Source organism: Neofelis nebulosa, chromosome 1 (assembly GCF_028018385.1).
Source record: "Neofelis nebulosa isolate mNeoNeb1 chromosome 1, mNeoNeb1.pri, whole genome shotgun sequence".
In the NCBI taxonomy this organism is placed as follows: Eukaryota; Metazoa; Chordata; class Mammalia; order Carnivora; family Felidae; genus Neofelis; species Neofelis nebulosa.
Window position 1 is genome coordinate 225,939,825 of NC_080782.1, and position 16,797 is coordinate 225,956,621.

The following is a 16,797-nucleotide window of genomic DNA, read 5'->3' on the forward strand; positions in this document are numbered from 1 at the left end:
TGAATGCAATGTGCCATCTGGGTGTCATGACTCAGCTTGTAAGGTGCCCCCAACTGTGCACCCGCCACTCGAGTGGCAGGCAGATGGAGGGCAGATGGGCAAGAAGGGTGGGCACGGGGGCAGCATCGGGGAGGGTCCCTGGAAGCCAGCAGTGGCCGGGAGGCAGCTGTGGAATCTCAGCCAGGCTGGCACTGCCATCAGGAAGCTTGGAGTGCCACCCCCTGGTAACTGAGCCAGGGGTTGGTTGCTAAATCCTGTAACAGAACCCTCCCTACAGGCACTTGGCATTTGAGCCTTAATGGTTTTGGCACGCGGCCTAATTACTCAGAATATGTGCACGGTTAGACAGTAATTCCTTCATCACGTTCAGTGAGTATCTGCACACAGCACAGAAGCTGTGATATTTTTATTCCAATAATTCCTTTGCCGACCACCAAACTTCTATGAAAAAGTCTCAGAAGCTATTAGATATAAACCACACTGAGTTTCACATTAAGTTGATGCTTCGGATTACGGACAGTTTGTATAAACCTCAGAACGTCCACCAAGGCAGAAAGTTGCCTCATTTCGTTCAAGAAACCATCTACAAAGAATGTGGCTACACTCAGTGATGAAAAGGATTCACATCATACACCGTCTCAGAACACTGGAAGCTGGCATTCTTGCTTATGCTTGTTAACGCAATTATGCACCACAACTCATTGTGAGATAAGGTCATTTTGGTTAATGAAATCAGATTGTCTTAACAGGTTGATCTCGTAGAGATTCAAGTCAGATGCTGGTATTCAAAACACAGTCAGAGCCAACAGAATCCAAGTCACCCACCTGAGGGTTTGGGAGAAGAATAAAAGTGAACAATATGAATGGTAACTCAATGCGCTCTGCGAATTTAGCTTCATTTGCCCTGGGACCAAAGTGACGGGTGTTGCCAGGAGTTCATAGATCAATGACTGGCTTAACTGATAAGGCTACAGTTTATTTTTCTAACTGTGAAGTAGGACACAGGGGGCATGGCAGAAGGAAATCTATTGTCATCGTCAATCGTTCTTTTTATGAAACAAATTTTATTGCCTCACTCCCTTGTTACAAATGTTAATAGTAAAAATACAAATCACATACTTCTGAGAAACTAAGGGTGCAAAGAAAAAAATCAGAATAGATAAAGTTGAAATGTCTAGAAATAGCCTCAAAACACGTAAGGCAAAAACTGAAGAAAAAAAAAAAAAAACTAAAAAAAACCACACAATCTCAGTTAACATTTTTAACAAGTATCTCTCAGCAGCTGATGTAACATGCAGATAAAATACCTAAATCCAATAGATGATTTGAACAAGATTAACAACATTTATCCCCTCAACATGTATAGAACTCTGCACCCAATAACTAAGAACACATCCTTTCCAAATATAAAGGAGACATCCTTCGCTAAAATAGTATTCTGGGGGCGCCTGGGTGGTTCAGTCGGTGAAGCGCTGGACTCTGGGTCAGGTTAGATCTCATGGTTTGTGAGTTCGAGCCCCACATCGGGCTCTGCACTCATGGTGCATTGATGGGTTTGGGATTCTCTTTCTCTCCCTCTCTCCCTCTCAAAATAAAGAAAGAAACTTAAAAATAAATAAAATAGTATGCTGGACCATAAAACAACTATGAACAAATATATAAAAATTGATATACAATATACTGGCTGGCTACACTGGAGTTAAACTTGCTATCAATAATCAATAGATGACTAGGAAATCTTCATGTTTGGAAATACATTTTGAAGTAGTCCATGAGTCAAAGAAGAAATCACAATGAAAGTTAGAAAATATTTTGAAGTGAAAAATAATGAAGGTATGCCATATAAAAACATGGATATAGCTAAGTTTATGTTTACACAGCAATACAGATATTTCAATGAATATATTACCAAAAAGAGTTTGAAAATTGATACTAATTTTCCTTGACCTACAATAGGCTTGTCTCATTAAATCCACTGTAAGTTGAAATCAGTTGAAAATGCATTTAATATACCTAATCTACTGAACATATAGCTTAGCCTTGCTAGCCTACCTTAAGTGTGCTCAGAACACTTAGAGTGGGCAAATCATCTAATACAAAGCCTATTTTAGAATAAAGTGTTGAATATCCCATTTAATTTCTAAAACACAGCACTGAAAGTAAAAAACACAATGGTGGTAAGGGTATCAGTTGTTTACCCCTGCGATTGCGAGGCTGATTGGGAGCTGTGGCTCCCTGCTGCTGTCCAGTATCACAGGAGAAGATCCTACTGCATATTACTAGCCCAGGGAAAGATCAAAATTCAAAATCTGAAGTACAGTTCCAACTGAATGCATATTGCTTTTGCAACACTGCAAAGTCAAAAAATTGTAAGTTGCACTATAGTAAGTCAGGGACCATCTGTATAAGCATCTACTTCAAGAAGGTAGAAAATGAATGGGGAGCATTCGTGGCTCAGTTGGTTAAGTGTCCGACTTTGGCTCAGGTCATGATCTCACGGTTCGTGAGTTCGAGCCCCACGGCAGGTTCTGTGCTGACATGTCAGAGCCTGGAAACTGCTTCAGATTCTGTCTCCCTCTCTCTCTGCCCCTCCCCCACTCACGCTCTGTCTCTCAAAAATGAATAAACATTAAAAAATAATTTAAAAAAAAAAAGAAGGTTGAAAATGAAGAGCAAATAACAAAGTAAAAGGAAGGAAATAATAAAAATAGAGCAAAAAAATCAATGAAATATAAATAAAGATAGTCAACCATGTCAAAACCAGACTCCTTGAAAACACTAACAAAGTTCATAACTCTTAGCAAGACTAATCAAGAAAGACAGAATAAATTATTAATACCATGTCCACAGACATTAAAAAAGATAAGGAGGGGTGCCTGGGTGACTTAGTCGGTTAAGCCTCCTACTCTTGATGTTGGCTCAGGTCATGATCTCATGGTTCCCTGAAATTGAACTCTGCATTGGGCTCAGGCTCTTGTGCTGACGGCATGGAGCCTGCTTAGGATTCTCTCTCTCTCTCTCTCTCTCTCTCTCTCTCTCTCTCTCTCTCTCAAAATAAACTTTTTTTAAAAGATAAGAACATTAAGGAGAACATTATGACAAATTTAGATGAAATGGACATATATCTTGAAAAACAGAATTCATCAAAACTGACACAAGACAAAATGGACCATATGAATAGTCTTAAATATATTTTAAAAATTGAATCCAAAATTTAAAACTTCTCACAAAGACATCTCTAGACAAGTTGGCTGCTCTTGGAATTCTTCCAAGTACTTAAGGAAGAAGTAACAACAATCTTACACAAACTATTCCAGATAGGAGAAAAAGAGATTATGTGCTAATAGGTCATTACAATCTTGCTACCAAAACCTGACAAAGATATTAAAAGAAAGGAAAATTACAGGGCAATCTGCCATGGGCATAAAGGAAAAACTATAAATAACATATAAATAAATCAAACCAAGAGGTATATAAAAAAGATTGTTCTTTATAACCATTGGGTTTATTCCGGGAATGCAAAGTTGTTTTGACATTTGAAATTCTCCACATTAAGCAAAGGGGGATAAAGACTATAGTTACCTAAAAACAAAAACAAAACCTACATTTGATAAAATTCAATACTCGTTATGATTTAAAGTAATCATAACAAACCAGGGACAGAAGGGGACTTTCTTAATTTGGTAAAGCTTATTTACAAAATATCAGCCTAGGAAAAGCTTTCCCTCCTTCCTCACATTTTGGAAAAAGACAAGGGTGATCGCTATCACCACTTCTATTCAACACTGTACGTGTTGTACTGGTTGGACACTGCACAGTGTCATAGAGCCAGAAAGACTAACAAGAAAGAGTAAAACCATCATTCATCATAGACTGTGTGACTGAATTTATAAAGTTTACACAAGCATCTACAAATACCAGTTGGAATTTACTAGTAAATTTAGCAAGATCACTAGTCAATATATAAAACAAAACTAAATCCAGTGGTTTGTACAAAAAGAGAAAAGAATACAATCGGTCTGGGATCATCCCAGGAATGCAAGAGTGATCTATGATCAGAAAAAGTACACATGTCATTTACCACATTAACATTAAAAAAGAGAAGAGCCATATGATCATTTGATGCTCTCTGATTAATCTACTGAAAACCTACAACAAACGTAATTCCTAATGGTGAGATACTGGGAACATCTTTAAAATCTGAATTACACAAAGTGTCCATTATCATTGCTCTGGGTTAACATTGGGCTGGAAGTCCTAGTCAGCATAGCAAGACAAGAAACGAAGGGCATAAAGATTGTCGAGAAGGAAACGAAACTGTCATCTAGTCTCAAATAATATAAATGTCTATATAGAAACCAACCCCCCCAATCATTAGATATAAGTGAGCTAAATGCTTAGATCTAAGGTAATCAATATAGAAAAATCAATTCTGCTTCTATACACAGCATCAGATAATTTTAAAATGTAATTAAAAAATAGATACCATTTACACTATGAACAAGAACTGTACGTTCCTTAGGAATGAATATAACAGTTTTCTGAGATTTATTTGAAGAAACATCCATTTTTTTTGAAGGACACTAAAACTACTGTAATGTAGGGAAAATTTTAACGTGTTCATGATTTGGATTATTTAACTTCATAAAGATATTCATTGTACCCCAACTGATGTATAGAGTCCAAGTAATCCCAACCATATTCCCAATGGCTGTTTGTGAAGAAGTTGATTTTAAAACCCAAGTGGAACCGCAAAGAGCCAAGAACACCTGAGGCATTCTAAATGAAAAAGACAAAATGGAACATCCTACCAAATATCAAGATTGTGAAGTTATAATATTAAAATATTTGTTATTGGTGCAGGAATAAGTAAACCTACGGAAAGAATGCGAGAGAGATCCAACAGTGTATCCACATACACAAAAATTTGATTCACGACAGAGACGGCAGTAGCCTCACCCACTGTATCACACACAAAGTAGGAGGCAATACTAATTCTGCATCATCTCCTGATACCTGTGGTTACCAAGAGCAACACCATGGCTAACGAGTTACCACTTGCAAGGAGAAATCACAGGTAAGTCACAGGAGTGTATTTGCACGGTTTCTGCAAATTCCGTTAGGATTTATTATTGTATGATTCATTGCATCAACCTGTTAACACTCAGTGGGTGAGTGATTTCTTTGTAGGATTGAGAATGAAGGCAGGGTAACTGGACCTGGTGTTTTGCTTCTGTTGTGTTTAATGGCAGCCTTCTGGCTTTGGAATGCTTGCTTGCTTACATCGTTGTTTATGAAAAGGAGCTCTGAAATACAGTTTTGAAGCGACAAAAATTCCTTTCCTGGTCTTCTATCAAATACAGATTGCAAGTCTGTCAAATACTAACCAAATCTTTGGTTTCCTTTTTTAAGACTTGGCTTCCTAGGCAAATCCATTTTTCTACCTCAGTGTATTCCTCATTACCCTTTTATATTCCATCTGAGGCCTAGCTTGCAAATAGAAGCCAGCTCTTGTCTGAATTCCCCAAACTAGGATCATACATATGATATCCCTAGACAGGCTCATGGCATCTCAACACATGAGACCTAACTTTAAAGCTGGCTTGCATAAGAAAAATCGCTCGTTTCTCATCATTCTGCTTTTAGTAGGCAAAAAACTAATGTTTGCTCCGGTGGAATTCAAGATCTTTACATTGATGGAAATAAAGAGAATATTCAAGTAAATTAATTTCCTGCTGGCAAAGCTATAAACTTTCAAAATCCTGGATTGGCTGGGACTTTAACTGTTTAACACATACTATGAAAAAACACTTTGTCAAAAGATGATATATCCTCTCAAAGCATGCAAATATTTCATATGGATATTTTCAGACCCATCAAAAATTTTCCCAATTCACCTTATCTTCATAAATTTAATACCATTTATTTTTACGTACTAAATTATCACTTCTAGGAAGGTTTTTTTTTAAGTGCTAGTAAAGTTTTTATTTTTGACATCAATGTTAGTTGAATTTGATAGACTTAAATGATTATTATATTTATTTCTTAGCCAATTTATAGTAACTTCATATGTGGATCTGAAAACACATAATTATATCATCTATCTGCAGAAGCACATTCTAAGGGGAGATAAATCCATATTTTCAAGATAGTTGAAATATAATTATAGCCCCAAAGTAACCATACATAGATCTGTGTATTTATATTATTTAAGCAGTATATTTAACTAAATAAGAGAAAGAAACTGACCTGCTCCAAGTATTCAACATTATTATGTGACTCTGCATTTTACTATCTATTTTAAAATCTGTATTGTACAGAAGGTGAAAATTTGTTGCCTATTTAATATAAAGTCACAAAGATTTACACCTATGTTTCCTTTTGAGCGTTTTAGTTCTTAATTTTTACATTGAGATCTTTGACCCATTTGAGCTAATTTTTGTATACGGCATGAGATACGGGTCCAACTTCAATTTTTCTTTTTAAAGATTTTAAGTAATCTCTACAAAATAGGACTCAACCCCACAACCCCGAGATCAAGAGTTGTGTGCCCCACTGACAGAGCCAGCCAGGTGCCCCAGGTTCGATCTTTTTGCGTGTGGATTCCCAGCTTTTCTGGTGCCATTTGCTAAAAATAGTATCCTTTCCCCATTGATGGGTTTTGGCAGCCTTGTAAAAAAATCAGTTGACGATGGATGTATGATTTTACTTCTGAACTCCAAATTCTATCCCATTTATGTCTGCCCTTATGTCAATATCACACTGTTTTGATAACTGTGGAATTGTAGTAAGTTTTAAAATTGGGAAGATTCAAGATTGTTTTGGTTATTCATGGTCCCCTGTATGTCCATATACATTTTGGGATCAGCTTGTCTATTTCTGGACCAAAAAAAAAGGCAAATGACATTTTGATAGGAACTGCATTGAATCTATAGATTCGTTTGGGGAAGATTGTCATCTTAATACGGAGTCTTCATCCATGAACATAAAATGCCTTCCCATCTGTTTGGGCCATCTTTAATTTTTTTTCAACAGTGTTGGGTAGCTTGTAGTGCATAAGTATTTCACTTCCTTGGTTAAATCTATTCCTAAGTATTTTACACTTTGTGGTGCTACTGTAAGTGGAATTGTTTTCTTACTTTAATTTTCAGATTGTTCATTACTAGTGTATAGCGTCTTTTTCACAAGTGTATTCAAACACATCTCTACATGCATTACATAATGGCCAGCCCATCCATCCGCTGAAACACTATTTTTCTATTCTATATTTTCTCTATGTCTGTCATATCTTTATTATTCCCTTCTTCTTCTTTTCAGTGTAGTTTAGTCTTTTTTCTAGTTCTTTTTTTTAAGGTGTAAAGTTGGGTTAATTTATTTCTTCTTTAATGTAAGCTATCCATTTTCTTCTGAGCACTGTTTTTGCTACATACCCTAAGTATCGGTATGGGGTTTTATACCAAACTTTCATACATCTCACAGTTTTCTCTAATTACTTTGTTATTTTCTTTCTAACCCACCGGTTATTTAAGAGTATGTTGTTTAGGGGCGCCCGGGTGGCTCAGTCGGTTAAGCGTCCTACTTCATTCAGCTCAGGTCACGATCTCATGTTTTGTGAGTTTGAGCTCCCCCCGTCGGGCTCTGTGCTGACAGCTCGGAGCCTGGGGCCTGCTTCGGATTGTGTGTGTCCCTCTCTTTCTGCCCCTCCCCTGCTCATGCTCTCTCTCTCTCAAAAATAAATAAGAAACATTTAAAAAGATTATGTTGTTTAGTTTCCCTATTTATTTTCCTTTTGTTAATGGTTTCTAATTTTGTGTCATTGTAGTCGGAGAAGATACTTTGCAGGATTTCAATCTTTTAAAATTTACTGAGACTTGAGATGGGGCCTAACACACGGTCTGCTTTGGAGAAAGCAGAGAGCATGTGGACTTGAGAGAAATGTGTACTGTGCTATCAGGTGGGGTGCTCCATTGATGTCTGTTAAGTCTAGCTGCTTTACAAGTGTTGCCCGAGTCTTCTGCTTCCTTGCCATTCCTTCTTTGTTAATTCAAGTGGCTGTCTAGTATCATTTCAGCTGCAAGGACTACCTTTAAGATTCTTTAGGGCAGGTGTGATAGTTTTTGTTTATCCTGAAATGTCTTAATTTTGCCTGTATTTTCACATGCAGTTTTACTGGCAATAGAAATGCTTTTTGGCCTCTATACGTTTCTGATGAGAATTGTAATAATTATATATATATGTGTATATATATATATATATATATACACACATATATATCCTATATATATACATATATATAGGACAGGCAGAGGAAGAGAGAGAGAGAGAGAGAGAGAGAGAGAGAGAGAGAGAGAAGAGACCCCAAGCAGGCTCCACACTCAGCACAGAGCCCGACATGGGGCTGGATCCCATGACCCTGGTGGCATCATGACCTGAGCCAAAATCAAGAGTCGGATGGATGGTCAACTGACTGAGCCACCCAGGTGCCTCAAAGCATCGTGATAATCTTATTGTAAATCACATGTATATGATGAGTTATCTTTCTTTTTGCTTTCAAAGTCCCCTCTGAGTTTTTGGCTTTTGATAATTTAATCGTGATGTGTCTTAGTGTGTATCTTTATCTGGGCTTGGTAAACTTAAATGTATGTTATTAAATTTTTAACAAACTTATACAGTTTCTGAAAAAAATATTTCTTCAAATATTTTTTTGTCCCCTTTCCCCTTTCTTTTCCTTCCAAGACACCCATTGTGTGAATATTGTTGATAACATCTCACGGGTCTCTGATGAGGCCCTGTTCACTTTCTTCTTTTTTCTTTCTGTTCCTCAGATTGCATAATCTCTATTATCTAACTTCAACTTTGCTGATTCTTTTTACTGACTGTTCACAGCTGTCCAACTCCTATAGTGGATTTTTAAATTTCAATTATAATTTTCAACCCCAGACAAGATATTTATACTTTTTATAAAATTATGACTTTAAATTATAATTTTGATAAGTTTATAACTTTATGAAAACATCTTTTCCAATTTCTACATCTTTATTGATATTCTCTGTTTGAGGAGGCATTGTCCTCATACCTTCCTTCAGTCCCTGAACACATCTAAAATTGCCGATTTAAAGTCTTTGTCTACTAAGTCCAACATCTGGGCTTCTTCAGAGACAGTTTCTACTGAGTGCTCCCCCCCCCCACCCTCCCCGTGTTTTGGCTGTCCTTTAGGTATCTTGTAAACAATTTTTCTTGAAAAGTGGGCATTTGGAACATTATAATGCACACATTCTGCTGAAATCAGATTCTCCTACCCTGCACCTCAGAGTTTGCTGTGGTCGGTGCTTTTTGTAGCTGTTGTTGTGTGTGATTTTGCTAAATGAATCCTGTAAAACTGACAATTGCTCTGTTGTGTGTGACCACTTAAAGTGGTCCATTAGTTTAGCAGTCTGCTAACAATTGGACAGAGATTTCCTTAAGTGTCTGGAACCAAAACAACCTCCCAGTCTTGACTGGGGTGTGCTGAGTGTTGGGGCATGCCTTCAAGATGCAACCAGAGGTGACAGCTTAGGGTCTCTCTGGTCTTTTCTGGGCATGCAGTCCTAAACAACACATACATAGCTTTCTAGATTTCCAAGGATATGTCTGGGTTTTTCCATGCCTTTACGGAGAACTCACTGCTAACCTTCCTTCCTAAGCTTTTTGCTTAGTCTATTGTTCATCCCTATGCTTATCTATTGCTTCAGGCAGAAGAGAAATGTACGCCCCCTAACTCTCCCCCTATCCTGGGGTGGTGACTTTAGCATTGGAAATGTTCCAAGTTAGATGAGATAAATATAAGCTTTTAGAACAGGAATCTTCTGGGTAGGCATGAGACAGATAAAATAAAAACATTCTTTGCAAAAGGCTGCTGCTAAGCTTGGGAACAAGGCACAGGGCTAGCTTAAAATTCCACAAAGCATGCTGTTATCAAGACTCATCTTTTTTTGTTTTTGTTTTTTAAGTATAACCTGACTTGCTGTGAGCTAGTTTCTAGAGTTCTAAAAAAAGTTGTTTTCGGTGGTTCTTGGGGGCCAGTTTTATTGTTGCTTTTACGGAGAGTCAGAATTTTGGGATTCCTTAATACAGTTTTACATCTTAACTAGCTAATTAATGAAACCTAGTCAGTATGTTCATCTCAGAATGAGAAATGTACAGCTGTGCTTTAAAACCTTCTTTTCTGTGCTATCAGCCTCTTAAATATCAAGTACATACATCTGGCTGTTACAGAGGATGGTGTTAGTTTCGTTTTTTGCCTCTCACCTACATTCAAAAACCCTCAATGAAACTGCATTATGTTTACTTAGAATACATGTGACCATTTTTGTGCAAGACAGGGATGCAATGATGGATGCACATGTTAGCAAGCTTTTCAAATCCTGTTTATTACAGAGCCTGGTGTTGGTAGCTAATTAATAAACTTGCTTAATAACAAGAATAAGTAAAAAACAAAACAAAACAAAATAGTTAACATATATTGAACTCTAACTTTTACCCCAGATCATGAGCTCAGCAAATTTTTAGAAATATTTTTAAATTGTAAAATATACAGATAAGAGCTCATGTGGGGCGGCTGGGTGGCTCAGTTGGTTGAGCGTCTGACTCTTGATTTGGACTCAGGTCATGATCCCAGGGTCATGGGATCGAGCCCTGCACCAGGCTCCACACTGAGTATGGAGTCTGCTTAAGAGTCTCTCATTCTCTCCCTCTGCCTCTGCCCCTGCCCCTGCTTGCATGCACTCTTTCTCTTTAAAAAAAAAAAAAAAAAAGAAAGAAAAATTAAGGTAACATATACGTAAATTTTAGAGATTTAAATGAACACTCAGGTACCAAATACCCAGTGTAAGAGAGCATTAATAACTTTGACAGATCTGGTGCCTCCCTCCTCAGAGATCATCTTGAATTCCATGCTAATCATTTCCTATATTCTCCTCATAGCTCTATCACATGTGCACCCATGATATACGACTGGTGTACATTAACGTACAATTTTGTTTTACCTTTTACAAAAAAAATTCTATAAATGGACTCATACTCTTCTATAGTTTTTTCTTAAATATTATTTGAAAATCATTCATTTTTCAATACTGTAGAATATTCCATTATATGGATATATCTAAGGACACCTGAGCTAACAGCAGTCAGGAAAGGCTAGGCTATGCTGAGGTAATAACTCCTAAGGGGAGGAAAAAAGACATTCCAGGATCAAGCCCTAAAGTATGTCAACTTTTAAAAGTTGTATAGAGGCAAAAGAACCAGGGAAGGAAGTCAAAAAAGGGTTTGGCCTGAGAAATAGAAGGAAAACTAGTAGAAAGTGGTACCACAAAAGCCTGGAAAACAACAACAACAACAACAACAACAGTATTTCAAATAAGGATAGTGAAGAATCCATTGGATTTGACGCTATATAACAGTAGGAGGATGTCATGAGGTTTAGTTGTGCTGTGCGGTGAGAGGCTGAAGCCTCACTGGGATACTTTAAAGACACAACGGCAGGGGAAGTAGAAGACAGCAGGTGTCAACAACCACAAAAAGAAGCTGAGAGATGACGGTGTGGGGATCTGCAAGGTGCAGAGTTGTTTGTTTGCTTTAAAAATATTATCAGCACTAGAGCACTGTATATGCTACTGAGGATAATCCTCGGGACAGGCCACGGAGCTGCGGGAGCAAAATGAAGGGATAACTCAGAGACAAAAGTCTCTGAAAAGGTGAAAAGAAAGAATCCAGAGTGCAAAGGAAGGGAAGAGCCTATGACAGGACGAGAGGCAGTGTCTCCAAGGCAGAAGGAGGAAAGACAGAGAAGGCGAGTGCCAGATTCGAAGGTAGGAAAATAGGGGAGCTTAATCTAACAGCTTCTATTTTCTCTATGAACTACGAAGGTCTTTACCTAAGAGTGGGGTGGAAAGTCATCTTGAAAAGCAGAGAGATGAGTTTAGCCAAGAGACGGGAGGTAGAACTACAAGGCAATACTGAGTGCCATTTGAAGACTGTGAACGTGAATTTAAAAAGTCAATCAGTCCATTTATGTAATTTTTCTCAGGTAACGTTCACTTGTTCAAGTTCAGGTGCAGAGAAAGAAACCGAAGAGAAACCTTCAATAAGAGAAGGTTTTTGCCAGGCAAATACTTTTCTCTGAAGAAAAGGCTGACACGTATTGACTAAGGTTATACTTAAGCCACATCAAAACAGTTTAAATTGCAAACTAAGAAGTCTATGGCAAATACAAGCGTTATGTTCATGGATTAGCACGTACAGTCTTTTGTTTTAACTTCATGCTCAAGGTTATATTGATAGTACATTCTGCTCACCCATCTTCCACTGCTTATCTCAAGTTCGCCCTACCCTGTACCTCCCTTTCTATTTGTCCGTTTTCTGGAAACACAATGATGAGATATATAAAAATACTGCAATTATCACTGTCCTAGAAATAGTTTTAATATGTTGAGAAAACCATGTAAAAAGACAAATACACCTTTTTCCCAGAAAACAAAGGAATTCACTGATGGCAAGGTAGCAATCTTTTCTTCACAGTGGAAATAAATTATATAAAATTTAAGCTCTTGATTTATATCATACTTTATTTTTTTATCTTTTCTATATCACACATACTCATTGAAGGAAAAAGACTGTGAAAGCTCAGATTCATACCAAAAGAGGTAAGTAATTGCTCTGCCTCCAAAATAACCATATTAATATAAACAATTATAAATTTCAGACAGGTGAATAGGCCACGTTCTATAAATACTAACACATTATACATTGCATATCATATAAATATTAGTTTTATCTTACTACTTTGCAAAATATTTTAACTTTGTCCATTTTTTCCTTATGCTTCAGTTTTCTTGTTTGTAATTTAGGGACTGACCTCTTTTTATAGATTTGCCAGAAATTAAGATATTTTGCTAGGAAGAATTGTCTTTGAAATCTTATCAACGAAGTACTGAGATTTATTTTTTTGAAAAACAGGTGATTCTGAATCTTACTCATAAGTAAAGTTCTAAATTCAGAGCCCCATCATTCTCTGTGAGCCGTCACCAGGGGGACAGATACACCGTCAATGAACAATTACTACTCAGAATTTTCCCGCCTGCGTTAGAGCAGGTCATTATTTCTTTGGTTTGAACATGAGATAAAATTTGTAGTTGGCTGGGTTTAGAGCCCATATTATGTAAGAAGTATCTATCGTTAAACACTAGACTTATAGGCATATAGGATGCCTGTATTCCTAACGTCCTTTCGAAGTGCTGAACTTCACCGTGAGCTCAGTCCAGGGCGCACACAGAGAGAAATCCACCCTGTTTAAATTACTTCTCTCTCTTTTCCCACTTTTTGCTACGTGTATATTCCTGCTCCTCAGTTTAAATATATCCACTCACATTAGTAACTAATAAGAAACCAAATTAATCTTTAGGTAAAGAGACATTATGTCACATCTTCATAACTAATTCTTCAGTTTCAACAAGTTTCTTATGTATGATTAATTTGGAACTGATGTCGTAAAGAAAACTCCCTCAAACCTCTCAAAGTTCTTTTCTCCATACATTTATATTCCCGAAAACTGCCGAACCGGGGAGGTGGCTTGCAGAGACCAGAGCATCTCTACGTAAGGGGCAGATACAGAGCAACACAACCCAGGTCAGCATGAAATTACTTCCTGTTATTGTGACCAAAGAAATTATCGAGACCTACAATGAAATGATACAAAGAGAATCATAACCGTCAAATTTCAGAGCAAAGAGCACCAACTGAAGAACAAGAACACCTTCCGAGTTTTAGGGGGAGGCGATATTTCGCTGACACATTCAAATAAGAGGATCAGGAGAGAAGTGTCTGCACTTGCTGTGGCGATCGGTGTAGAATGCTCTCCGGATCTTTGTATTCGTTGACTGGATTCATCACAGCGGCATACACTTCCCCATAGGCTCTGCAGACTAATTCTGTAGATTGTTTTATGATCTGCTCTCTAGTGATAAGCAAACAATATGTGAACACACACCGGAAAGTAAAATACTAAGGATAGTAAGAAGCTTCATATTTGAACCAAGGCATTTCACTTTCATAATTATCACATACTACAAAGAAATTATTGTACAACCACACAAGTTACTTACTTTGGTTTGGGAATAAAACACACATTTTATATTCGTTATTTATTCATTGTTGCAGACGGGCAGGGACTATGTTCACAGCTGTATCTTTATGATTACTAAACAAGAAATGGAAACTGTGACCTATCATCAATGTGCTGATTTTGCAAACGTGACTGATAACACATTAACCTTGAAGAAAGAGGCTTATAATTATTCATACTTGCCAATACTTCAAACCTCAGAATAACTTACAATATACTGTTCTTTCACACACACACACACACACACACACACACACACACACACACATATACTGTTATCTATACTGTTATAAATATACTGTTTAGCTCCTACACTAGTAACCACATTTTAGATTTCACTTATATTGCCGGCTAAAATAATGTGACACTTGCCTACAATAGGTAACAGCATTTTCCACAAAGATCATCTCTACATAAGCATATAAAAGAATAAAACCTTTAAAAAAATTTGTTTTAATCCTTATTTGTTTTGAGAGAGACAGAGTGCAAGCATGGGAGGAACAGAGAGAGAGGGAGACACAGAATCAGAAGCAGGCTCCAGGCTCTGAGCTGTCAGCACATGGCCCGACACGGGGCTCAAACTCACGGACTGTGAGATCATGGCCTGAGCCAAAGTCGGATGCTTAACTGACTGAACCACCCAGACACCCCTTTTATTTACATGTGTTTTAATAAAAATAACGTATAGATCTTTAAATGTCCAAATAAATTTTTTAAAAAATCTCTTTCAGTAAATATATACTAACTGCAAGTGATTAGAAAGCATTTTTTTATTTTTTTAATGTTTACTATTTTTGAGAGAGAGAGAGAGAGAGAGAGAGACAGAGTGCAAGCAGGGGAAGGGCAGAGAGAGAGGGAGACATGGAATCCGAAGCAGGCTCCAGGCTCTGAGCTGTCAGCACAGAGCCCGACACAGGGCTTGAACTCACCAACCGCAAGTCCATGACCCGAGCCGAAGTTAGACACTCAACTCACTGAGCCACCCAGGTGCCTCAGAGAATAAAAGGTTGTAAATGAACTGAAGGAAATTTTTTAAAAATCTGGCCAGAAAAAAACAGCACTGGGTTCATTAAATCTGCATCAGCTCTCTCTGCGTTTTCACGACATTTACTTCATACCAGCCTAAGCTACTTCTATTCCTGTATCACTGTATCTATTGATAAAAACAGGATTTTTTTTTCTGATTTTCACAACTCAATTTAAAGATGCCTTTCAAGCTTTACTCCCAAACCTCCTTTTCTAGTTGTTTCTTCTGTCAGTGGCACGGCCACATTTCGTCACCTCCATTCAGACCCTAACGAACTCATGTACGGAGTACAGAAAAAACTCCTATCTGGTCTTCCCTTCTTGAGTCTCTTCCACATTCAATCTACGGTAAGCACTACTGCTAGATTAATCTTTCCCAAGCGTACCTTCTATCCTGTCCCTCCCCCACCCAGGGCCTTCCTTCGAGGAGCGTCAATGGCTTCTTTTGGTGCCAGAGAAGTCAAAATCCCTCACTCAGCCATTTAAAACCCTTTAGAATACCTTCCGTAGCACAACTCTAATCCCGAGGTCTGGATCATCAGCGCCCTGTTCCGATGGGGTCTCAGACTCTTGGTGGGGTGAAACAACTTGTCATTTCCCTAAAATTGCTAAAGCTTACATAATAAGAGTGGGTAGAAGAAAGTTACGCTGAGTAAATTCTCTGAGCAGAGTGGAGTAATGCTTCTGGCTATGCTACCTTTTCATTGGAAGGGAGGATGGTAAAAACTGGTTTGGAAATCTACTTGACCAGATGAGCCTTCCAGATATTTTTGATCTCTTAGTGATCATTCCTATAAATAACTGAACTTAACAACAATTGCATAGATATGATGCAAAACTATTTTCCGTAAATGAAATCGATTAAAAATACTATAACCTGGCATTTTATTTTATTTTATTTTTTAACGTTTATTTATTTTTGAGAGAGAGACACAGAGCACGAGTTGGGGAGGGGCAGAGAGAGAGGGAGACACAAAATCCAAAGCAGGCTCCAGGCTCCGAGCTGTCAGCACAGGGCCCGACGCAAGGCTTGAACTCACTAACTGTGAGATCATGACCTGAGTGAAGTCAGACGCTTAACTGACTGAGCCACCCAGACGTACCTATCAACTGGCATTTAAAAAATTTGTTAAATATGATACACATTTGATGCCCATTTTGCAACATGTCAAAACTAGATTTCTGATATCGTGTTTTTTGTTCTTTACTCAAAGCAGCAAGACAGGTTTTTGGGGGGTGTACAAAGCATCCATTACGTACACCTCATATTCTAAAATCTATACTCAGTCTCCATTACTTATACCTCATACTCTAAAATCTATACTCAGTCTGTACATAGTGTGTTATTTGTACAACATAAAGAATACAAAGAAACAAGGCTATTCCCTCTCGTAAGAAATTTAAAATCAGAATACAGCACAATGAATATTAAATATAATTTTTTAAAATCCAGAGTAACTGGTAAATGTAGAATGAGTTGTTGAAAAATATAAAGTAATAAATTTTAAATTTTAATCCCAAGTCCAAATGATGAAAAAATTTAAATTTATTGAAGTTTAGTTGTAACCCAGGGCATGCTTCTATTTATAAGCTAAACTAGCTTACAAATGTCT

General features: G+C 37.5%; 1 protein-coding gene across 2 annotated transcripts in view; it reads right to left on the reverse strand.

Moving 5' to 3' along the window:
* Positions 1-391: 391 nt before the first annotated feature.
* The window catches only part of COG6 (component of oligomeric golgi complex 6), a 94,801-nt gene continuing 78,395 nt past the window's right edge, over positions 392-16,797 (reverse strand). Inside the window, exon 19 of one of the 2 annotated variants that reach the window (XM_058686647.1) lies at positions 392-825. In XM_058686647.1, coding sequence (XP_058542630.1) covers positions 786-825 — 40 coding nt within the window. In that variant the 3' untranslated portion in view covers positions 392-785. Of the gene's footprint in view, positions 826-12,575; positions 13,991-16,797 lie in introns of those variants that run through there. The other variant, XM_058686636.1, reaches the window with a different exon arrangement.